This window comes from Labrus bergylta, chromosome 8 (genome assembly GCF_963930695.1).
Source record: "Labrus bergylta chromosome 8, fLabBer1.1, whole genome shotgun sequence".
In the NCBI taxonomy this organism is placed as follows: domain Eukaryota; kingdom Metazoa; phylum Chordata; class Actinopteri; order Labriformes; family Labridae; genus Labrus; species Labrus bergylta.
This window is the reverse complement of record NC_089202.1, coordinates 15259218-15283834: the sequence shown is the minus strand read 5'-3', so window position 1 is coordinate 15283834 and position 24617 is coordinate 15259218. Positions and strand designations below refer to the sequence as shown.

The 24617-nt window shown below is 36.2% G+C and overlaps 2 protein-coding genes and 1 long non-coding RNA gene across 16 annotated transcripts in view; 2 read left to right on the top strand and 1 right to left on the bottom strand.

Moving 5' to 3' along the window:
* LOC109988992 (carcinoembryonic antigen-related cell adhesion molecule 5) overlaps nt 1-10879 on the bottom strand; it is a 53454-nt gene extending 42575 nt beyond the window's left edge. The window contains exons 1-4 of one of the 11 annotated variants that reach the window (XM_065957905.1): nt 10514-10879; nt 9639-9950; nt 8162-8431; nt 7766-8017 (exon numbers count right to left, since the gene is read on the bottom strand). In XM_065957905.1, the coding sequence (XP_065813977.1) occupies nt 7766-8017; nt 8162-8431; nt 9639-9950; nt 10514-10556 (877 nt within the window). In that variant the 5' untranslated portion in view covers nt 10557-10879. The remainder of the gene's footprint in view (nt 1-7765; nt 8018-8161; nt 8432-9638; nt 9951-10513) is intronic. The other 10 variants (XM_065957906.1, XM_065957900.1, XM_065957902.1 and 7 more) reach the window with 10 other exon arrangements.
* The window catches only part of LOC110004635 (carcinoembryonic antigen-related cell adhesion molecule 5-like), a 29211-nt gene extending 6851 nt beyond the window's left edge, over nt 1-22360 (top strand). The window contains exons 3-9 of one of the 3 annotated variants that reach the window (XM_065957915.1): nt 17573-17842; nt 17978-18229; nt 18710-18979; nt 19113-19364; nt 20271-20373; nt 21034-21065; nt 21163-22360. In XM_065957915.1, coding sequence (XP_065813987.1) covers nt 17573-17842; nt 17978-18229; nt 18710-18979; nt 19113-19364; nt 20271-20373; nt 21034-21065; nt 21163-21335 — 1352 coding nt within the window. In that variant the 3' untranslated portion in view covers nt 21336-22360. Of the gene's footprint in view, nt 1-17572; nt 17843-17977; nt 18230-18709; nt 18980-19112; nt 19365-20258; nt 20374-21033; nt 21066-21162 lie in introns of all 3 variants that reach the window. The other 2 variants (XM_065957914.1, XM_065957916.1) reach the window with 2 other exon arrangements.
* LOC136179811 (uncharacterized) lies at nt 352-2117 on the top strand. 2 transcript variants are annotated; one of them, XR_010666763.1, is made up of 3 exons: nt 352-501; nt 623-729; nt 1463-2117. It is a non-coding gene; the product is annotated as an uncharacterized lncRNA (long non-coding RNA). The 2 variants fall into 2 exon arrangements; XR_010666762.1 differs by lacking the exon at nt 352-501 and having other exon boundaries at nt 555-729.
* Nucleotides 22361-24617: the final 2257 nt, after the last annotated feature.

Sequence of the window (24617 nt, the reverse complement as noted above, 5' to 3'; positions counted from 1 at the left end):
CTTGAATCTGTTTGAGTTCACTATTAATTTAATCAAGATGGTAATTGTTTGTTCATAGTTTCGTGATTAGTTTATATTATTAATTTGTAAAATGTGTCGTTGATACCACAGAAACCACGGCTTTGGATGGGAAATAAATCCTTGAAACTGCAACCCCTGTCATCTCTTTGATTTTTGAGTCTTAGGCACAATCTTAAGAACTTGAGAAATTTTAATACCCACGATCATCACTCCTCCACTCACCTCCTCCTCCACCCTCCACCCGGCTGACACCAGACATGTTTGCCTCATATTTTGGCACGAACAATTACCTCACTCACCTCATTCAACCCTCTGACCGAGGACAAAGTGTCTCAGCCTGTATTAGACTCTCGGCCCACCACCTGTCCTCCAGACCCAATGCCACCAAACCCCCTTAGGACCATTTCCTCTACCTTCTCTTTGTCAAAGGGTGTTTTCCCCACTGCATTGCTGTTTCAAAGTCGCTTTTCATCAAATTAGGTAAATGATTAAGTCACTCCTACACTGATGCAGACATATGAACACAAAACACATTAGACATTACTTCCTTATACGACCATCATAATCGAAATCCACATTCTGATACTCACTCATCCTTTAGGGCTTGGTCAGAAGTGTGAAACATCACTCTTTTCTCTGTTACACTTGACGGGACGTTGGATAAAATGGAAAAAGCTGTGATCAGCATCCTCCTGGGAGTCTTTTCAGGTAAGCTATCACCATGATACAGCAAATACATAAAGATTTTCCATCAGCTTACTCAAGGACACAAAGAAAGATTTTGTCACATAAACTAGTATTTATCATTTGTTTTAGGAAATGGAAATGATCAATATCTTCTTTCAATAACATCATATAGATCCCATGACTGGAAAAATATCTGCTTGCTTCAAAGTAGTTAGAAAACAGTTCAAACTCAGTACAGCCTGGCTAAAAAACAAAACTTAAGAACATTTAACTAATCTGATTTAATTGTACTTTTATTAGCTACACTAATATTTAGTCTATCAAATGCACAACCAGAGAGCAATTTACTTTCAAGGAAATAATTATCTTCTGTCAATGTAGATATTATGAATAGAAACTTTAACCTAATGTATAAAAACATGTACTGTATATCGCAGACTATCTGAAAGTGTTTGACCAACTGTTCTTTTTGTATTTTCCTGAATGGACATGTCAATGTTTGGGTTTTGAAAGAGAAAGCATCAAATAATAAAAGCATTGCATTACATTACAACAAAAGACCTGAAACCAGCCTTGTGTTAATCATGGATTCAAGTTTGACTTTAACCTCTACAAAAAGCAGAAATGATTTCCTTCATTAAGAACAGAGGGCCTTTTAGTTTGGATCTCTATCAGATGCTGTGGACTAATTGCTATTATCACAATCCCCTTGAATCCCCACTTAAATTTCTAAAAGTGTTTCTGTGTCTTCCAGGTTTAACTAGTGGAGTTGGTTTGTTGCCAGATGGTCCTCTAAATGGAGCTGTTGGAGGGACAGTGACGTTTACCACAGTGAATCCACCAGAGAGTCCATTTGTATCAACTAACTGGAAGTTTGGGGACAAAACTATAATCATTTCAAATATTCAAAACTACACTTATCCTGAATATGAGGGAAGAATCACCTTCTTCCCCTCTACTGGATCTCTGGAGCTCAGGAGTCTGTCTCTCAATGACAGTGGAGCACCAGAAGGAATTTGTCCTCAGAGACTTCATTATCATGAAGTCAAAGCACTTTGTAAACATCTGTTTTAAAAGTGATATTAGTATATAAAATAGATGTTTGTATATATATTCTTCTTTTAGGTAAATCTTTTATTTAATACGTTTTTAACTTTCTGAGGCCATAACCGCTCAGCTTAGGATGCTGTTAATAAGAGTTGATCAGTTAGTGGTTGTAGGCGGTGTTGAGAGGTGACTTTTCAGGGATAAATTAAATTTAGCATGGGCTTCTATACTGTAGCAATCCTTTATGAGACAATACGTTCTTAGTTTTGGTTTGCACCATATATCTACAGATCATTTCTCTTTGTACATAACAAACATATTATTCTTTATCTCCTGAATATCACAAGTTAACTTAAGCTGAAGCATTTCACATTTATGTCTGATGTTTGGAGGCTCCCATCCCATATCTCCATTCACAGTGAGGACTGGCGTTAATTTATGGACTCCCAAGAAGGACCTCAGAGCTCTCTGATGTAGAGAATTGCAAATTAGATGGTAGGAACCCCCAGACACCAGAAGCATAATCAGACACTGGACACACACATGAGTTGTGTATAAATCTAAAATCCCAGATTACCACAGTGTTTAACTTTTCTCAGTACAGATCCCAGAGCTCGACCAGTTGACTGAGTCAAAACACTCATAGCTTCTTTAAAAGTCATGTGTTCATCCAATGTCTAGCCAAGATATTTATATTGATCAGCATATGATCGCACTGTTGTGCATAAATTAAAAATAAATGGACTTCTTACGAATGATTTTTGCCTGAAATGTACTACAGGGTGCTGTGGTTTCATAAGTTAACATGAATATATATGTACTGGTAGTCTGATCAATAGACACATGATTTCAGTTCTAACCATTCTCAGATTCAGAGGCTGAAATTATTAAAGCCTATAGAAAAAAATTGCAAATTTAGCGAGAGCAGCAGAAGTGGTATAGGTCCGAGACCAACTGACTAACTGAGCATCTTCATATGTTTCTCAGAATTGTCTTTTTTGTCTCCCAGGTTTCATCAGTGTTAGCACCCTGTCAATTATTGACATTATGGACTATGAACAACAATAAAATCAAATTATTGAGAAATTAAAAACTGAAATAATCAAATATGACCATTTTAAAAAAGGTGAGATGTAATGTTTTGACATGACAAACCATGAAGTATTTAAAATATCTTCATCCTATCATTAAGAGAGGTCCAGGAAAGAACTTGTTGCCATTTTGGTAGTTTTCTGAACTGAAAGACTTAAAGATCATTATCAGAATATTACTACAGACTCCCCATGTAAATAGACTTTGACTTAGATTGTACTCTATGTATAACATCATACACTGTTGTTTTCTAATGGAGCCCTCAGATGACATGCATAAATACATTTTATTCAACACTGTGTTTCCGTGGTAAAAGAAAGTACACATCATTCCTTTCTTGAGGTCTCGATTTATTTAGCCTATCTTGTTATCACAGGATAGCAACGCTAGATTTTCCAAGGTAACAACTCAATTTCAACCGTTCCCTTCAAGATCTTGAGAATTTAACTTGTCATTTTGGGAAAACCAGATTGTTATCCTCCTGTTTTCCTATTCCCATCTTGCCAAACACTCTATGAGCAGTCTGATGTTGGACAGGCACAGAAGATAGCGTCCGATCCGACCCACTTTCTTCAATCCTTTTTACCTCTGGGAGAGAATCAGGGTCCCTCAAACTAGGCTGAACCAATATAAACACTCATTTATTCCGATGTCCACTAATATTCTGAATAACAGGTAACTTAGGATGTGCCAAGAGGCCGTGCAATATGTCAATATATCACTGCTATAAGGTGTTTATGTATGTATATTTGGAATTGTTACATTAAATGCTGTGTGTTTTATAAGATCTCTATTTGTTGATTCTCTTGTAACTGCAGGACAGAGACCTAGACAGATTTCCCTTTGGGGACAATAAAGTATATTTAACTGAACTTAATCAGATGATAAACTTTATTATCCATGAAGCTATTTACTTCATTTCACCAAAACCATGTGTTTAGTGAGTGTATTATGTGTGAGTAAAAACGCAAATGTATTCATTCTAAAATGAGATTTTACTGTATACAGCTTTATTAGGAAATGTCTATACAGAATTAAATAAAGGTGTAAAGGGGAAACCTAATAGAAATAATGAATTTAGAAAATCTTCCAAACCCTTCTGGAATCAGGAATTGCAGTTGCTGTGGGACAATTTAAGAACAGCAGAGAAAATCTTTCTAAGATGTAAGAATAAAAACCTGAAAGTCAGACTGAGGATGGAACTCAAGGAAGCACAAATCAAATTTGACAAGAGGTTACGCACAGTGAAACTCAAGTTTAATAGAGGCCTTTCATTGCACATTGATCACCTTCAAACCCACAATCCCCAACAGACTTGGAATGAAATTAATAGATTAGGGTCTTGAAAGTCTAGTGGAATTCCTATGGAAATGAAACTAGAGAGTGGGGAATGTACTTCTGATTTAGGAATTTTACGAGATAAATGGCAAAAGATTTTGCAGATCTGTTCTCTAGGTGCAATGATTCATTTGATGATGCTTTCTTGAAGGAAACAATCAGCTTACAAGAGGTAATGGAGTCTGAAATGTTATCTGATGTAAATAATAGTAATAGATTTTTGAATTAAAATTTTTCAGTAGAGGAGGTAGAAATTGTAATACAAAAATGCAAATTTAAAAAAGCTACCGGAACTGACGAAATTTCAAACAAAGTGCTTAAGTCTCCAAAGCTGTTCAGTATATTATATGAGTTATTTCAGTTCTGTTTTGATAATTTGATTCCACTAGGATACCACTCAATTACAAGGGTATAAGTCTTATTAGTTCTATAAAATTGTATTCTTGGATTTTAATCTGCAGACTAGTTGACCACCTTGAGAGAACGGGTGTTCTGGTGGATGAGCAAAATGGATTCAGAAAAGCTAGAGCATGTATTGATCATGTATACAGGATGTAGTCACCTCAATAATACGTGCTACGATGAAGGAAAAGAGATCAACATTTGCTTGTTTCATCGATTACAAGAAGGCGTTTGACTGGATAAATAGGGAGCTTCTACAATATAGGTTAAGTGCTGGTGTGAATGTGAAATTGTATTCCGCTGTGAAGTCTCTTTATCAAGCACCTGTTGCCTGCGTCCAGGTTAATGAATACACAACTGGATGGTTTCCTCAACAATTTGGAGTGAAGCGAGGAGATGTTTTGTCTCCGACATTGTTCTCTATTTACATCAACGATTTAGCTCTTCAAATTAAAACCTCTAATGTGGGAGTTAAAGTGGACGATCAGATTGTTGGAATATTATTATATGCGGATGATGTAGTTCTACTGGCTGAAGATGAAGATGATTTACAGATTATGCTGAATATTGTTGCAGAGTGGTGCTTGAAATGGAGACTAGTGGCAAATGAAGACAAAACACAAGTAGTACATTTCAGGCAAAAATCATGAGTAAGAAGTCCATTTATTTTTAATTTAGGCACAACAGTGCGATCATATGCTGATCAATATAAATATCTTGACTTGACATTGGATGAACACATGACTTTTAAAGAAGCTATGAGTGTTTTGACTCAGTCAGCTGGTCGAGCTCTGGGATCTGTACTGAACAAAGTTAAACACTGTGGTAATCTGGGATTTCAGAATTATACACAACTCTATCATTCATGTGTGTGTCAAGTGTCTGATTATGCTTCTGGTGTCTGGGGGTTCCTGGAACATCTAATTTGCAATTCTGTACATCAGAGAGCTCTGAGGTCCTTCTTGGGAGTCCATAAATTAACGCCAGTCCTCGCTGTGAATGGAGATATGGGATTGGAGCCTCCAAATATCAGACATAAATGTGAAATGCTTCAGCTTAAGTTAACTTGTGATGTTCAGGAGATAAAGAATAATATGTTTGTTATGTACAAAGAGAAATGGTCTGTAGATATATGGTACAAACCAAAACTAAGAACGTATTGTCTCATAAAGGATTGCTACAGTGTAGAAGCCCATGCTAAATTTAATTTATCCCTGAAAACTCACCTCTTCAACACCGCCTACAACCACTAACTGATCAACTCTTATTAACAGCATCCTAAGCTGAGCGGTTATGGCCTCAGAAAGTTAAAAACGTATTAAATCAAAGAATTACCTAAAAGAACAATATATATACAAACATCTATTTTATATATTAATATCACTTTTAAAACATGTTTACAAAGTGCTTTGACTTCATGATAATGAAGTCTCTGAGGACAAATTCCTTCTGGTGCTCCATATTCATGATACATGTATCCTCATGGCACAAGTTCAATTTACCTTCAAAAGACCGCTGAGTTTATATACACTCGTATACCCTTAATGTGTCCTCAGAAACCCTTGATGTGTTCTCATATACCGTACATGTGTTGTCATATACTGTTGATATATTCTCATATACCATTGATGTGTTATCATATACTGTTGATGTGTTCTCATTAACATCTTCTTGTTTTGGTTGTTGTAGTTTATCTGGGAAACAAAGAGCCAATAGATTAATATGAGTAGGTAGATATTTATATATTTACATGATAAGTAAAGGGTGCATTTCAAGCAGAGGAATTCTTACCTGTCCCTTTTTGCTGAGGTTTGTTGTTGGCTCTAAAATGTAGAATAAGAAAAAATTTTAAATATTTCCAGATAGATGCTTGTGATCATCTTAATTAATACTTGTCTATTTGAAAGTACTGTTACTGAGCTCATTATGTTTAATCAATAATCAAGGCTAGTCAGTTGAAATTACAACATAACTGAACAACAATTCATTAAGAAACAAAAATGTCTGACTTGTTATGATATGAAGTTATTACACTCACTTCTTTATATAAAATGTGTCCTGTCATTGTGTCAACCTGAATCTAGTTTAACATTTTCTGTCTGCTTTTTCCTCTGAACTCACTCGTGTCTTCTCAGATCCCGACTCTCCCTTCTGTTTTGCAGCAATCTTTGTTTTTACACCAACTCCATTTTTACATCTTCTGAGCTGCACACTTGTAATATAATTTAACTCTCCTCCAGTCGCTTTCAATTTCGAGTGCTCGAGCAACGCTCTTTAACTACACAAACCCGTCACTGCGTTTTTAAACTTCTGCCCTTTGTGCTGCTTCATAAGCGGATAAGTCTTCCTAACTCTCTGGTAGGCTGGCTGGTATAAACTTCAACAGTTTTCTAACAACTTGTAATAATGAACTATTACATTCAAACACACTGGGATGAAAAAACAAGCTTTCCCAGTTACATTTCAAAGACCTTTTAACTTACTTCTTTTTGTAGATAAAGTATCCTGCAGCAGCAGCTGCTCCAGGGATCACCAAACATGCAATTACTATTCCAGCGATACAACCACCACTACAGTTTGATGGTACTGGAGAGGATACCAAGAAAAGAGGAGGACAAGAACACATTCTGTAAACAGAAACTGTGCCATACTAACAGCAGATAGAAAGCATTCATTGACTTCCCCTGATTTCTACCGACAGATTATTGATGCACTATGGGTAATGAACCAGATTCAGTTTTAACAAGGTAAATGAATGCTTGACATAAAAACCACAAAATCTCTGGATCTCTTATCATTAATTTGAATACTATTTTAAGAACTTTAAGACTCACAATTTTAATCTGTAAAAGTGCATTTCTAAATTTGACCATTTTCAGAGAATCCTTCAGTAATATATCGGGGCGCTGATAGCCTAGTGCATGAGCTCCATATACAGAGTCTATAGTCCTCCAAACAGGTGGCTTGTGTTTAAATCTGACCTGTGGCTGCTTTTCCTCATGTCTTCCTCACTCATTTCCTATTCTATCCATTGTCCTATAATAAAGGCCAAAAGCCCACAAACAATCAATCTTTAAAGCCTCATGAACTGAAAATAGATCAGACACATTTAATTGGTCAAATTGATCTCAAAGACATGTCACACCAACAGAATCTACAATAAACACTATCTTGTTACCTATTACAGTCACTCCATGCACTGAAGAAGATGATCTTCCAGTTATGATATTCTTTGCTTGACAGGTGTAGTTTCCACTGTCGGACGCTTCAGCGTTCTTTTTAGTGTACTCAGGAGAATTGAGTATCTCTGTCCCATTCAGTAACCAGGTGAAGTTTGCAGGTGGTTCAGACTCGGCCTCACAGGTTAATGTGAAGGTGTCTCCCAAAGATATGTGATGCTGGCCTTCGATTTGAGTGTTTTCTGGTCCATCTGAAAAACAGTTATAGTTAATTGACGTTAGAAAAATTTAATTCAATGTGTAACAGGCAAAAATAAGTTGTGTTTTAATGTCAGATTTGTATTATGACGCTCATTATTTTGAACAGTTAATGAGTACAGTAGTTTGTCACCTACAGTTCACAACCAAGACGTGTTTAGCTTCCATGGAGTTGATGGGGTTGCTGATATTACAGGAATATTCTCCTCTGTCTGTTTTTTTTAGATGTTGAAAAGACAGAACTCTGTTGTTATCGTAAAGTATAATGTCAGTTTGATTTAGATCAGATCCATCCTTCATCCACTTTCTGGTAAACACAGAGCCAGCAGCGTCACAGGTTAAGTTGACAGAGTTCCCCTCTATTGGCTCCTTTGATGACGATGTGATAGAAGGATTTGATATTCTCTCTGTTGGACAAAAGATCACAGAAACTTTTTAAATGTATGAAGAACAAAAACACAGGTTCAGCGATAGATTAACAATCAATTTAAATATTCAACATCAACAAGGACTTTGAGCTTTTCCATGAAATGTGTTTTCCATCTAATTGAATATCATTGTTTAAAAGGTTTCACCTCAAGTCTTAATGAAATCTTTTAACCTGTGGTAACTTTTTCTGCATGGTTATAATGCTATAACCACTCACTATTCATTTCTGAATGATATTATTGATGTAATGAGTATTAGTATGAATGTAAATACTAAAAATGTGTGATGGATACACTGAGCACAAACCAAACGGGATGAGCTCAGCTGTCAGACTCACTCTGCATATTTAATGGTTACACCTTATCATATCTGATGACTGGTTCTGGGTGCAATGATTAACCAGTGTTGGAGCCTCCTCCCTATTCACTATCAGCACTGGTAAACTGTTTGGTAATGTTAGCCTAACAAACAGACACAATTGGACAACTATTATCTAAACTCCAAACAAAACAAAGAAAGATTTGTGAAAGGATTTATACTTGGTGGGTTAAATAGATCATAATTAAGAGTTCCGTTTCAGCACATGAAGTGCATTCACATGTTGATCAGGATTAAATGCGACTTCATTTGTGCAAAGTTATTTTCGCTGCACTGCCAGTTATGTTATATAAAAAAAAGTTATATATTTATGACAGTTTGTGATTGTAATTCAAATCTTTTTTTTGATAGGGGACCAAAAACATAATATTGAACATTCATGACTAAATGTGCAGCAGTTATACTTGTATACTTGATGCTTGATAATCCAACCAGAAAAACAAACTGAAGCATAAGGAAACAAACAAACAAACATAGAAAGCCAACATATTTCATCAGGATTTGATCAAAAGAGTCTCAAATCTTCATTTTACCACTGAAGGTGATGCTATTACATCATCATGTGGGCACCACACAGGTCTTTAAATGCAAATGTTTCCAGTAGTTTTGTTCTAGTATTAAGTACAAACATGTAGAGAATCATTAATAACATATTCTGATTTTGTTTGAGATGGTATGTGTTGAACCTATTTTACAGATCTTCCATTAAACCTCTTAACAGCTTAACATGTTTATTTATTGCTCTACTGCTGTGCATAATCTCCATTCAGCACTCTAACAGATGTATCAAGTGAAACATTGTCTTACCATAAACTCTCAGTGTGGTTCTGCCTTCAAACTCACTCACAGTTGTAATCCTGACTGTGTATTCTCCACTGTCACTGAGAGACAGACTCCTGAGCTCCAGAGATCCAGTAGAGGGGAAGAAGGTGATTCTTCCCTCATATCCAGGGTAAGTTGTGTTTTGAATATTTGAAATGATTATAGTTTTGTCCCCAAACCTCCAGTTAGTTGTTACAAATGGACTCTCTGGTGGATTCACTGTGGTAAACATCACTGTCCCTCCAACAGCTCCATTCAGAGGACCATCTGGCAACAAACCAACTCCACTAGTTAAACCTGGAAGACACAGAAACACATCTGAGGAGATCTCTAATCATGTGAAACACAGGGAAAACTCACGCACAACTTCACTCTTCTTCAAATCCTTGTAGTTCTTGTCATTGCATTTGATGTATTTTTAATGAAAGAAGCCAACTGCATTCTTTGTCAATGGTGAACATTTGAAGAAGATCACGAATTATCTTCGATGCTTTTGGAAATCATGTGTAAAAATGTACCCAGTCATTGAATGATCAGAGCGCACAGAAAATACAAACAAACAAAAAATCTATTTAAAATACCAAGGTTTGATTATTATTCAGACTTTAGAAGAGTAACATTTTTCTTTTCTTAGATAAATAAAGGTGTCCATATTTCCTCAACCACGTGTACAGGACTAACATTACATTTATTCTCTATTCAGAAAACTTAATGGTTAAAGATACTTAAAAGGCAGCACGTTTGGTACTTAGAATACAATTAGCTCCTCAATCATTGACCTAAATCATTTCCAGCAAATCTTCAACAACTTTAAATATAACAGAAATATGAACGGGGAAAGTAGAACAGGTGAACCTTACCTGTAAAAGACACAGAGACGATAAATAAAGCTAATGTATCCATTGATATTTCTTTGTGAGATTCACGCAGCTAACGGAAGGTCAACCATCAAACTTTGACTGTGCTTATTCATGTGAGCCTTCAACAGCTCCAGTCACACAAGTCAATCATCAAGTTCCTTTGTGTGGAGTTTTAAGACAGTCTGCATGAAGGGTCATCGACTAAAGCTGACACACCTGCGCCCTCTTGTGGTGGGTTATGCATGTTGTTTCTGGTGTAATTATACTATGACACAGGTTCAAAGGTTTATACAATAGCCTGTCCTGCTTTGATAACTCCAGACCTCCTGCCAAGTTCTACTGGTTTATCAATCATTCTTTATAGAGCACCAATTCATAATGTTTTTGATCTCAATACACTTTACAAAAAGAGCAGGTCTAGACCGTACTCTTATAGTATTTAAGACCCAACATTTATCCACCATGAGCACAGCACAAAACAACATTTAGCAAAGTAACAGTAGCAAGGATAAGCCTCCTTTTATACAGACAGAAGCCTCGAGCAGACTCATGATGAACAGTCATCTGCTGACTCTGTGTTAGGCTTACAGGAAGAGAGCTAGAACAAGACAAACAAACAGAAACAACAACAATAATGAATAAAACTGATTTATAAATACAATGCCAGTAAAAATGGTAAAAGTAAGTGTGGTATAAGCAGTAATAAAGTATGATAATTGACAGATTTGTCTAATATTAACAGAATAACTATAATGACAATATAATAAGCAGAAGTGCTAAAGTTAATCATAGCGGATGAAGTCGAGCAGCTCTTTGAGCCCCATTTCCATTCATAATAATGACGATAGACGTCAGACTGATACAAATGGAGACCAGCAGCCCGATCTCAGACTGATTAATATTCTGCACCACACCTGTTGGGACTCAAACAACAACAAACTGACAAACGTTGCATCATACCTGTGTCTGGATTGGATAAAATAAAGGATTTTAACATTATCAAATGAATCATTTACATACGTGTAAAAAGGGTGTACCAATCATAGGAGGCAGCTGTGGCTCAGTGGCAGAGTCGGTTCAATCCTCAGCTCCTGCAGTCACATGTTGAAACTAAAGACACTGAATGCCAAATTGCTTCTGCTGCTGCATCAGAGGCGTTTGAATGTGTATTAACTGGATTAGTTGATACTGATGGACACTACTTAGCAGCCTCTGCCATCAGTGTGTGAATGTGATGTGAGTGGGTGAATTTGACATGTGGTGCTTTGAGTAGTTTGAGTTGTCAGAAGACAGGAAGTCAATTTACCAAGTCCATCATTCCATGTGGAGGGCAAACATTTCTGAATGCAATCTGGTAACATAACCTTAGTATTTAATTATAATGTCAAAGTGTATTTGTCAGGTATGTATTTTATGGAATGAGCCCACGAAAGGGGGAAAAGCTTGTGGTGCCACAGAAAAAAAGATATAAGGATGTAGAAGCCATGTTCAGGAGTATGAAGTGTAAGACACAAATTTGGGTTAAGGTGATACTCTTTATAGGTAAGAAATTTCACTGGGGTGTCAGGTGTTGCTAGATCGAGAGCACATACACTTTTTTGACCGCTTTGCCACGCTATGAGGTAACACAGATGAAATCTTTGAATGGAAATTTATGGACAATTGTTGTGATCATGCAGAAATTACATTTATGAAGACCACGGTGGAATGAGAAATAAATATTCCATTAATGAAGAAGATATTGGACTGTCTTATTTCACAGTCTAACGCTCAGGAGAGAAGCTGAGTAGTACTGTTTGTACTAACATGAACCCTAAACAAGCATGGCATGTGCTCTGTGCTGTGCTAACATTGGCTATAGCAAGCCGGCAGCTTCCTGCACACATTTTTACAGCTCCAATATGTTAACCTCTACATTGCATTATTGATATGACATGACATTGACTTTTTGATCACATTTTATTATCTTATTCTAAGAAAAAATACAAAAATAATATAAATAGTGAAATACTTGTGATATACTCACTAAAAATCACAATGCAAGAGGAAAGCATTGGCTACAAATACTGGTAACAAAACACTGACAACATGAACATTAAATGACTATATTACTTTCAGCATAGGGTTCTTTTTCATATAATCAAATAAGCAGTACATTTCATTTCATTTCCAACCTTCATTTATTCTCGAAAGGAGATTGAAGTTTCTCTCATTTCAAATGGCGTCGAAATTACAAGCATGTTAAAACAAGCAACTTTTTTTAACATCTTAACCTTCCGGTTGAGAGGCAACGACTCTACCAGCTGAGCCACAGCCGCTGACATGACTCTCAGTATGTGAGTAGAGCATGTGTTTTCAAACATTTTGTAAGCTTTATACTTTTAGAGTGCAGCTTGATGTGGGTGCTTGTAGGACCCTGGGGGAGGGTTATACAATAAGGGTGACTTAAGAAAGTGGTATTTCTCCCTTTTAGTTCCAGGGGCTTCTCTTCAATGAACTTAAAGGTTCTTGTGGCCTATAGTAGTCAGCATGTCAAACGCTGCCTGAAGTCCTGGATAAACAATGCAAAGCAGGCTGTATTGCTTTGTAAATGGATTCATTGATTGATGATTGAAAGGAGAGTGTGTGTTTTGTTAAAGAATTAAAACTCACTCCCATCCCCCCCTCCCCATTTCACCCAAAGCCAAAGAAACACTTTATAAGATGATAAATGATATTAACCCCTACTTAAAAAATAGTTGATATTGGAAAAAAAAAAAAAAAATTGTAATTATGAAATTACAAGCGTGAATGTATTTTTGTTTTAGTAAAAGTCAAACCACTTTTTTATCTTTATGAATGACTTTATAAACTAAGAAAAAATATATTAAAACTCAAGAATCTTCAGAGATAATCAAAACTGCGTAGGTTTTGATTCCAGATTATACCTCTGACTGTTCTTCTTTTGTTGTTTTCTTTTTATTTATACGTTTGTTTAATTCCTCTGTTCTTTAAGTCTTGCTTAGTGTTTTTGTACTTTTTCATAATAGTAACAGAACAGGTAGAGGTGGGGAAAAAGCAGTCTTGCAGGCTTATAGATTCAGTATTTTAAACATTACAGGTGGTCTAAAACCCTGCTGAGCCTGACCAAACAGATTTGTTCAACACTGCAGGAGCTGCATACCCTGCTCCCCAAAGTTCCTGGTTGAAAAAGGGGCTGTAGTTGTGACACATACCTGTTCTTTCTGGTGAACCATCTGGTGTGGAGATAGCTAATGCTGTAGATGGTAAAAGTATTACATAATCTAGAGTTAACCAGAGAGATGTTCATTAATATAGTGTTTATGATAACATAAACAACATAATCATAGTGTTTCACAGGTCTTTCTATGCTCATTGATGTGAATTCTCTCCATGGAAGTCTAAATGGCGACCTCTGGTGGACAGAGTTGTCACATCCACTCAATGTCTTGCAGGATTGATTATTGCAGGTGTGCCTACAGCCCCAACTCAAAGCTGTAGATCTCTACTATCTCCATCTACTACCTCTGCCATGCGTTCCTGAGCAAGACTTGTTGTTGATGTTTATTTATCTTCTGTTTCTTGAATCTGTTTGAGTTCACTATTAATTTAATCAAGATGGTAATTGTTTGTTCATAGTTTCGTGATTAGTTTATATTGTTAATTTGTAAAATGTGTCGTTGATACCACAGAAACCACGGCTTTGGATGGGAAATAAATCCTTGAAACTGCAACCCCTGTCATCTCTTTGATTTTTGAGTCTTAGGCACAATCTTAAGAACTTGAGAAATTTTAATACCCACTATCATCACTCCTCCACTCCCCTCCTCTTCCACCCTCCACTCGGCTGACACCAGACATGTTTGCCTCATATTTTGGCACTAACAATTACCTCACTCACCTCATTCAACCCTCTGACCGAGGACAAAGTGTCTCAGTCTGTATTAGACTCTCGGCCCACCACCTGTCCTCCAGACCCAATGCCATCAAACCCCCTTAGGACCATTTCCTCTACCTTCTCTTTGTCAAAGGGTGTTTTCCCCACTGCATTGCTGTTTCAAAGTCGCTTTTCATCAAATTAGGTAAATGATTAATTCACTCCTACACTGATGCAGATATATTAACACAAATCACATTAGACATTACTTCCTTATACGACCATCATAATCGAAATCCACATTCTGATACTCACTCATCCTTTAGGGCTTGGTCAGAACTGTGAAACATCACTCTTTTCTCTGTTACACTTGACGGGACGTTGGATAAAATGGAAAAAGCTGTGATCAGCATCCTCCTGGGAGTCTTTTCAGGTAAGTTATCACCATGATACAGCACATACATAAAGATTTTCCATCAGCTTACTCAAGGACACAAAGAAAGATTTTGTCACATAAACTGGTATTTATCATTTGTTTTAGGAAATGGAAATGATCAATATCTTCTTTCAACAACATCATATAGATCCCATGACTGGAAAAATATCTGCTTGCTTCAAAGTAGTTAGCAAACAGTTCAAACTCAGTACAGCCTGGCTAAAAAAACAAGACTTAAGAACATTTAACTAATCTGATTTAATTGTACTTTTATTGGCTACACTAATATTCAATATATCAAATGCACAACCAGAGAGCAATTTACTTTCAAGGAAATAATTGTCTTCTGTCAATGTAGATATTATGAATAGAAACTTTAACCTAATGTATAAAAACATGTACTGTATATCGGAGGCTATCTGAAAGTGTTTGACCAACTGTTCTTTTTGTATTTTCCTTAATGGACATTTTTTAATGTTTGGGTTTTGAAAGAGAAAGCATCAAATAATAAAAGCACTGCATTACATTTCAACAAAAGACCTGAAACCAGCCTTGTGTTAATCATTGATTCAAGTTTGACTTTAACCTCTACAAAAAGCAGAAATGATTTCCTTCATTAAGAACAGAGGGCCTATTTTAGTTTGGATCTCTATCAGATGCTGTGGAATAATTGTTATTATCACAATCCCCTTAAAGTAATTTTCTTAAAGTGTTTCTGTGTCTTCCAGGTTTAACTAGTGGAGTTGGTTTGTTGCCAGATGGTCCTCTGAATGGAGCTGTTGGAGGGACAGTGATGTTTACCACAGTGAATCCACCAGAGAGTCCATTTGCAACAACTATCTGGAAGTTTGGGGACAAAACTATAATCATTTCAACTATTCAAAACTACACTTACCCTGGATATGAGGGAAGAATCACCTTCTTCCCCTCTACTGGATCTCTGGAGCTCAGGGGTCTGTCTCTCAATGACAGTGGAGAATACACAGTCAGGATTACAACTGTGAATGAGTTTGAAGGCAGAACCACACTGAGAGTTTATGGTAAGACAATGTTTCACTTGATACATCTGTTAGAGTGCTGAATGGAGATTATGCACAGCAATTAATGCAAAAAATAAATGAGTGTGTTTAGGTGTTCAGTGGAGTCATATAAAATGTGTGACAGATAGTCAGTTGAATATAAAGCATCACATCTGAAACAGGCGAGTATGTTTCTACAGAAGTGTTTTAATTCACAAGATAATTTAATTTCTTGTTTTCCTGAATTAACAAGATAATTGTCTCAGAATTATGAAAACACAGATCAAAATCAACTTTGTCATGAAAAGCTATCTTGTAATTTGGAGATATAATCTCATGAATTCAGGGAAACAGAGCAGATTTGTATCTTCTTATGTAAATGCAATACACTTCTTTAAGTACGATTTAGTATGTTTCAATGTGATTATATATTTTTATAATATATGACAAAAATAGTAAACACATGTAGAATTAAAGTCCACTGTGGTGCAGGGCTCGATGTCACATCAGCACCTTTATTACTACCATCAAGTTTTTGGAAGATTTAATTTAAAAATTGAGATGTATCGTTTTTGTTTCATAACTTTGTTCGCTATTATTTTAAAACTAGAAACGTCAATCATATCTGATCAACCACATCTACAAAGTCCTCCTATGATCTATATATCTTAGGCCTTGTGTCTAAAAGCCTTTCAGTCTCACTGTTGCACTTTGGATAATAAATGATCGATGTAGTGTTTATGTTTTCAGTTCCTGTTTAAGAAAATATAATATACACATTTACTTAACTCTTACAAATGAATAAATGTCACACATGAATACATAAAGATACATGAACAATAAGAGAAGAGAAGTAGGTCATACAAAATCAAAACAGAATAGGTCAGAAAATTACAAATAAAACAAAAACAGGAGTTACATACAAGAAGAATATAAATAGTGAAATGAACTATACAGGACAATTGTGAAAGTATGTGAAGTGAGTGGCAAAAGTTAAATTGACAAGTGATGATTAAAAGTGACCTCTGTGATTAAAAGCTAAAAGTTCTGTAAAGAGTAAGAGCAGTATAGTATAACACAATCAGAGATTGGGTAAAAGCGTGGGGGACAGGAAGTAAAATAACTTTAAATAAACAGTTCCTTTTTTCTTTAACTTGTCTGTTTGTGAAGCTAACAATTAACAAACAGTTTACCAGTGCTGATAGTGAATAGGAGGAAGCTCCAACACTGGTTAATCATTGCACCAAGAACCAGTCATCAGATATGATAAGGTGTAACCATTTAACATGCAGAGTGAGTCTGACAGCTGAGCTCATCCTGTCTGGTTTGTGCTCAGTGTATCCATCACACATTTTTAGTATTTACATTCATACTAATACTCATTACATCAGTAATATCATTTAGAAATGAATGGTGTGTAATTATAGCATTACCTAACTAGTAATTTGAAGTTAGTTTGCAAACATTGATAAAAATGTTGTGTTTTTAAGTCTTCTTTCCAATGCCCCCAAGCTGGCAGAGAAGTTACTATGGGTTAAAAGATTTCATTAAGACTTGAGGTGAAACCTTTTAAACAATGACATTCAATTAGACAGAAAACACATTTCATGGAAAAGCTCAAAGTCCTTGTTGATGTTGAATATTTAAATTGATTGTTAATCTATAGCTGAACCTGTGTTTTTCTTCTTCATACTTTTAAAAAGTTTCTGTGATCTTTTGTCCAACAGAGAGAATATCAAATGCTTCTATCACATCGTCACCAAAGGAGGCAATAGAGGGGAACTCTGTCAACTTAACCTGTGACGCTGCTGGCTCCGTGTTTACCAGAAAGTGGATGAAGGATGGATCTGATCTAACTCAAACTGACATTATACTTTACGATAACAACAGAGTTCTGTCTTTTCAACGTCTAAAAAAAACAGACAGAGGAGAATATTCCTGTAATATCAGCAACCCCATCAACTCCATGGAAGCTAAACACGTCTTGGTTGTGAACTGTAGGTGACAAACTACTGTACTCATTAACTGTTCAAAAATAATGAGCGTCATAACATAAATCTGCCATTAAAACACAACTTATTTTTACCTGTTACACGTTAAATTTTATTTATTTAACTATAACTGTTTTTCAGATGGACCAGAAAACACTCAAATCGAAGGCCAGCATCTCATATCTTTGGGAGACACCTTCACATTAACCTGTGAGGCCGAGTCTGAACCACCTGCAAACTTCACCTGGTTACTGAATGGGACAGAGATACTCAATTCTCCTGAATACACTAAAAAGAACGCTGAAGCGTCCGACAGTGGAAACTACACCTGTCAAGCAAAGAATATCATAACTGGAAGATCATCTTCTTCAGTGCATGGAGTGACTGTAACAGGTAACAAGACGGTGTTTATTGTAGATTCTGTTGGTGTGACATGTCTTTGAGATCAATTTGACCAATTAAATGTGTCTGATCTATTTTCAGTTCATGAGGCTTTAAAGATTGATTGTTTGTGGGCTTTTGGCCTTTATTATAGGACAATGGATAGAGTAGGAAATGAGTGAGGAAGACATGAAGAAAAGCAGCCACAGGTCAGATTTAAACAGGAGCTGCCCGCTTGGAGGACTATAGCCTCTGTATATGGAGCTCATGCACTAGGCTATCAGCGCCCCGATATATTACTGAAGGATTCTCTGAAAATAGTCAAATTTAGAAATGCACTTCTATTGATTGAAATTGTGAGACTTACAGTTAATGAAACTGTAAGTTTCACAATGTTGCTGTTAAATATTTAAATTGATTGTTATCTATAGCTGAACCTGTGTTTTTGTTCTTTATACATTTAAAAAGTTTCTGTGATCTTTTGTCCAACAGAGAGAATATCAGATCCTTCTATCACATCGTCACCAAAGGAGCCAATAGAGGGGAACTCTGTCAACTTAACCTGTGACGCTGCTGGCTCCGTGTTTACCAGAAAGTGGATGAAGGATGGATCTGATCTAAATCAAGCTGACATTATACTTTACGATAACAACAGAGTTCTGTCTTTTCAACGTCTAAATAAAACAGACAGAGGAGAATATTCCTGTAATATCAGCAACCCCATCAACTCCATGGAAGATAAACACGTCTTGGTTGTGAACTGTAGGTAACAAACTACTGTACTCATTAACTGTTCAAAATAATGAGCGTCATAATACAAATCTGCCATTAAAACACAACTTATTTTTACCTGTTACACATTGATTAAGATTTTTTAACTATAACTGTTTTTCAGATGGACCAGAAAACGTTCAAATCAAAGGCCAGCATCACATATCTTTGGGAGACACCTTCACATTAACCTGTGAGGCCGAGTCTGAACCACCTGCAAACTTCACCTGGTTACTGAACGGGACAGAGATACTCAATTCTCCTGAGTACACTAAAAAGAACGCTGAAGCGTCCGACAGTAGAAACTACACCTGTCAAGCAAAGAATATCATAACTGGAAGATCATCTTCTTCAGTGCATGGAGTGACTGTAATAGGTAACAAGACGGTGTTTATTGTAGATTCTGTTGGTGTGACATGTCTTTGAGATCAATTTGACCAATTAAATATGTCTGATCTATTTTCAGTTCATGAGACTTTAAAGATTGATTGTTTGTGGGCTTTTGGCCTTTATTATAGGACAATGGATAGAGTAGGAAATGAGTGAGGAAGACATGAGGAAAAGCAGCCACAGGTCAGATTTAAACAGGAGCTGCCTGTTTGGAGGACTATAACCTCTGTATATGGAGCTCATGCACTAGGCTATCATTTCTAAATATTTAGAAATCGTAGCTAAATATTTAGAATCAGGACATGTATGTTTAACATTTATATATAACATTCAACATTTAGAGATAATATTTAACATTTATATTTGCCAATGAAATTATCTTACATTTTTATTCACAAAAGTAAATTAGACAAAGTTCACAAATATTTCTCTAAATGTGAATAAATGATGTTTTAGGCCTAAATGTGGAGAAATGTTGTTATTTGTAGTGTGCGCAACTTTACATAAAACAGGAGCCGCCTACTTGGAGGACTATAGCCTCTGTATATGGAGCTCATGCACTAGGCTATCAGCGCCCCGATATATTACTGAAGGATTCTCTGAAAATTGTCAAATTTAGAAATGCACTTCTACAGATTAAAATTGTGAGTCTTAAAGTTCTTAAAATATTATTCAAATTAATGATAAGAGGTCGAGAGATTTTGTGGTTTTTATTCCAAGCATTCATTTACCTTGTTAAAACTGAATCTGGTTCATTACCCATAGTGCATAAATAATCTGTCGGTAGAAATCAGGGGAAGTCAATGAATGCTTTGTATCTGCTGTTAGTATGGCACAGTTCCTGTTTACAGAATATGTTCTTTTCCTCCTCTTTTCTTAGTATCCTCTCCAGTACCATCAAACTGTAGTGGTGGTTGTATCGCTGGAATAGTAATTGCATGTTTGGTGATCCCTGGAGCAGCTGCTGCTGCAGGATACTTTATCTACAAAAAGAAGTAAGTTAAAAGGTCTTTGAAATGTAACTGGGAAAGCTTGTTTTTTCATCCCAGTGTGTTTGAATGTAATAGTTCATTATTACTAGTTGTTAGAAAACTGTTGAAGTTTATACCAGCCAGCCTACCAGAGAGTTAGGAAGACTTATCCACTTATGAAGCAGCACAAAGGACAGAAGTTTAAAAACACAGTGACGGGTTTGTGTAGTTAAAGAGCGTTGTTCGAACACTTGAAATTGAAAGCGACTGGAGGAGAGTTAAATTTTATTACAAGTGTGCAGCTCAGAAGATGTAAAAATGGAGGTGGTGTAAAGACAAAGATTTCTGCAAAACAGAAGGGAGAGTCGGGATCTGAGAAGACACGAGTGAGTTCAGAGGAAAAAGCAGACAGAAAATGTTAAACTAGATTCAGGTTGACACAATGACAGGACACATTTTATATAAAGAAGTGAGTGTAATAACTTCATATCATAACAAGTCAGACATTTTTGTTTCTTAATGAATTGTTGTTCAGAGATGTTGTAATTTGAACTGACTAGCCTTGATTATTGATTAAACATAATGAGCTCAGTAACAGTACTTTCAAATAGACAACTATTAATTGAGATGATCACAAGCATCTATCTGGAAATATTTAATATTTTTTCTTATTCTACATTTTAGAGCCAACAGCAAACCTCAGCAAAAAGGGACAGGTAAGAATTCCTCTGATTGAAATGCACCCTTTACTTATCATGTAAATATATAAATATCTACCTACTCATATTAATCTATTGGCTCTTTGTTTCCCAGATAAACTACAACAACCAAAACAAGAAGATGTTAATGAGAACACATCAACAGTATATGATAACACATCAATGGTATATGAAAATATATCAACGGTATATGACAACACATGTACGGTATATGAGAACACATCAAGGGTTTCTGAGGACACATTAAGGGTATACGAGTGTATATAAACTCAGCGGTCTTTTGAAGGTAAATTGAACTTGTGCCATGAGGATACATGTATCATGAAGATGGAGCACCAGAAGGAATTTGTCCTCAGAGACTTCATTATCATGAAGTCAAAGCACTTTGTAAACATCTGTTTTAAAAGTGATATTAGTATATAAAAACAGATGTTTGTATATACAGTATATATATTGTTCTTTTAGGTATTTTTTTTATTTAATACGTTTTTAACTTTCTGAGGCCATAACCGCTCAGCTTAGGATGCTGTTAATAAGAGTTGATCAGTTAGTGGTTGTAGGCGTTGTTGAAGAGGTGAGTTTTCAGGGATAAATTAAACTTAGCATGGGCTTCTACACTGTAGCAATCCTTTATGAGACAATACGTTCTTAGTTTTGGTTTGTACCATATATCTACAGACCATTTCTCTTTGTACATAACAAACATATTATTCTTTATCTCCTGAATATCACAAGTTAACTTATTCAGAAAAATAAAGGAAATATTATTCATATGGAATACAGATTTTATCTCCTTTGCCCATGGGTGACAATGACAGGTATCCCAAATAAAAATATTTTTTCTGAGTCTCTGATCCGACACCTTTACAAGTCTGTTCCAAAGCCGAAGCATTTCACATTTATGTCTGATGTTTTGAGGCTCCCATCCCATATCTCCATTCACAGCGAGGACTGGCGTTAATTTATGGACTCCCAAGAAGGACCTCAGAGCTCTCTGATGTACAGAATTGCAAATTAAATGGTAGGAACCCTCAGACACCAGAAGCATAATCTGACACTGGACACACACATGAATGATAGAGTTGTGTATAAATCTGAAATCCCAGATTACCACAGTGTTTAACTTTGTTCAGTACAGATCCCAGAGCTCGACCAGCTGACTGAGTCAAAACACTCATAGCTTCTTTAAAAGTCATGTGTTCATCCAATGTCAAGCCAAGATATTTATATTGATCAGCATATGATTGCACTGTTGTGCATAAATTAAAAATAAATGGACTTCTTACTCATGATTTTTGCCTGAAATGTTCTACTTGTGTTTTGTCTTCATTTGCCACTAGTCTCCATTTCAAGCACCACTCTGCAACAATATTCAGCATAATCTGTAAATCATCTTCATCTTCAGCCAGTAGAACTATATCATCCGCATATAATAATATTCCAACAATCTGATCGTCCACATTAACTCCCACATTAGAGGTTTCAATTTGAAGAGCTAAATCGTTGATGTAAATAGAGAACAATGTCGGAGACAAAATATCTCCTCGCTTCACTCCAAATTGTTGAGGAAACCATCCAGTTGTGTATTCATTAACCTGGACGCAGGCAACAGGTGCTTGATAAAGAGACTTCACAGCAGAATAAAATTTCACATTCACACCAGCACTTAACCTATATTGTAGAAGCTCCCTATTTATCCAGTCAAACGCCTTCTTGTAATCAATGAAACAAGCAAATGTTGATAAATGGCCTTCAAACTTATTTAATATTAATCATTTAAAGCCAATAAGCATAGCAAGATACGTATGAGATTCCATTTCAATTTATTCAATCACAGACTTGTCAAACAGTCTGGCATTTTGTGCTGCTGTTTTCAAGAGTTAATAACTGAAGAGAAGAACTCCATCGAGAGAGGACAGGAAACACTCAGGGGACGAGTCCTCCATGTTGTTAGGGGTTGCTGATGGATCTGAATCTGAGAGCATCTTCTGTAATAGAGAAAAACAATCACAGAGTTAAATGTAAAGTATAAAATGTAAAGTATAATGAATTTTACTGTGATGTTTATGCCTCAGACCTGAAATCAGATCTGTCCTCAGGTTCTGCTAAACTTCAGCTTCGAAAGTTTGTTTTTAAAGACAGGATAACTATTTATGAGGAAAAACAAAATATATAATAAGACATGATGAATTCAATAATATGATCAGCTTTATGAATTTATGTTTGAAGACAAAAGTGTTCCTGCCACTTTCTATTGCAGATTATTGTAAACTGTCATCACATGGGCCAGCCTGATAAATTAAACTAATGTTAAATATTCTCATATAATCAGACAGCCAATTTGTGTGCAGAACCTCACCGGAGCTGGAATCAGAGTCTGGACTGCTGTTTCCTTTGGGCATTGATTTCCTTAAGACAGAAAGAAGAACAATTTAAACATGAACTTCTTGCAGAACCATAGAGGCTGTTAAAATCTTCTGCTAGTCTTCCTTACATTTTAAGAAGGATTATAAATTGTTACTAAAATTACTTTGATGCTGATAGCGGTTACAATAACACGGTCCAATCATATGAGAGATCATTTTACCTTAGAGTCCAATGTGAAGGCGTTCTCTTCAGAATCAGCACTGCAAAGACGAGATGACGGCGCCCACCTTCACAACCTGCTGTTTCAGTCTGGCTGCATCATGGTCTCCTACAGGAACACCACAGAAATGCAATCAAAGTACTTCAGTTTATTTATCAGAGGATGTACTGTATGCAAAGTAAAAAAAAATAGCTGTAATTCCTCAAAAAGATTTGAGACTGCTTTGTTATTTGAGAGCACAGATTGTTTCTTTTCCCTTCTCTCTGTTTGCCTGTACATGACCTTTTAGTGCTGTAAAAGATGCTACAGTAAATCCTGGATCAGCTGTGTGGATGGTGTGACTGTGTGGTAAAGTTTTGTTAAAGTTGTCACGCACATACTCATATGCCTTTGGAGAGTAAAAGTGCATTGTGGTGGCAAACTGCTTATAAAATATAAAATAGTATTTTATTGGTGAGGTGTCCCAATCAAAGCGTCCTACAGAGTAGCAGCAGCTGTAGAGGGAGGAGACGAGCGCATTAATGGAGAGGAGCTCACAAGAGGGGGCGAGCTGGGGGAGAGACCAGAGACCAGAGAAAAAGGAAATCCCCAGTTTAAAATATAATGTTGACGAAAAGAGGGAAATAGGATGAAATAAATGTCCATGTTGAAATTCTTTTGAATGCAGAGGCTGTGAATGTTCAGTTTTCTTTGGCTATAAAAAGGCAACAACAGCCTGTAGTTTAATCATGGTGTTTCTCTTCGTTAACGATTATTGAAGCGAAATAAAAAATAAATGCATGACATTTAAAACATATTAACATGTGTGGGGAAAAACGCGATCTTTATGCCTTCTTTTATTGTGCCTATGTCTCCTCCTAACTACCATAACAGCAGCATGTTGTGTGTAACACTGGTCTCCTGCATTAGCACCTTCCTTTCAAAGGTGTTAAATACAGACACAGTCACAATCACCGCTTATC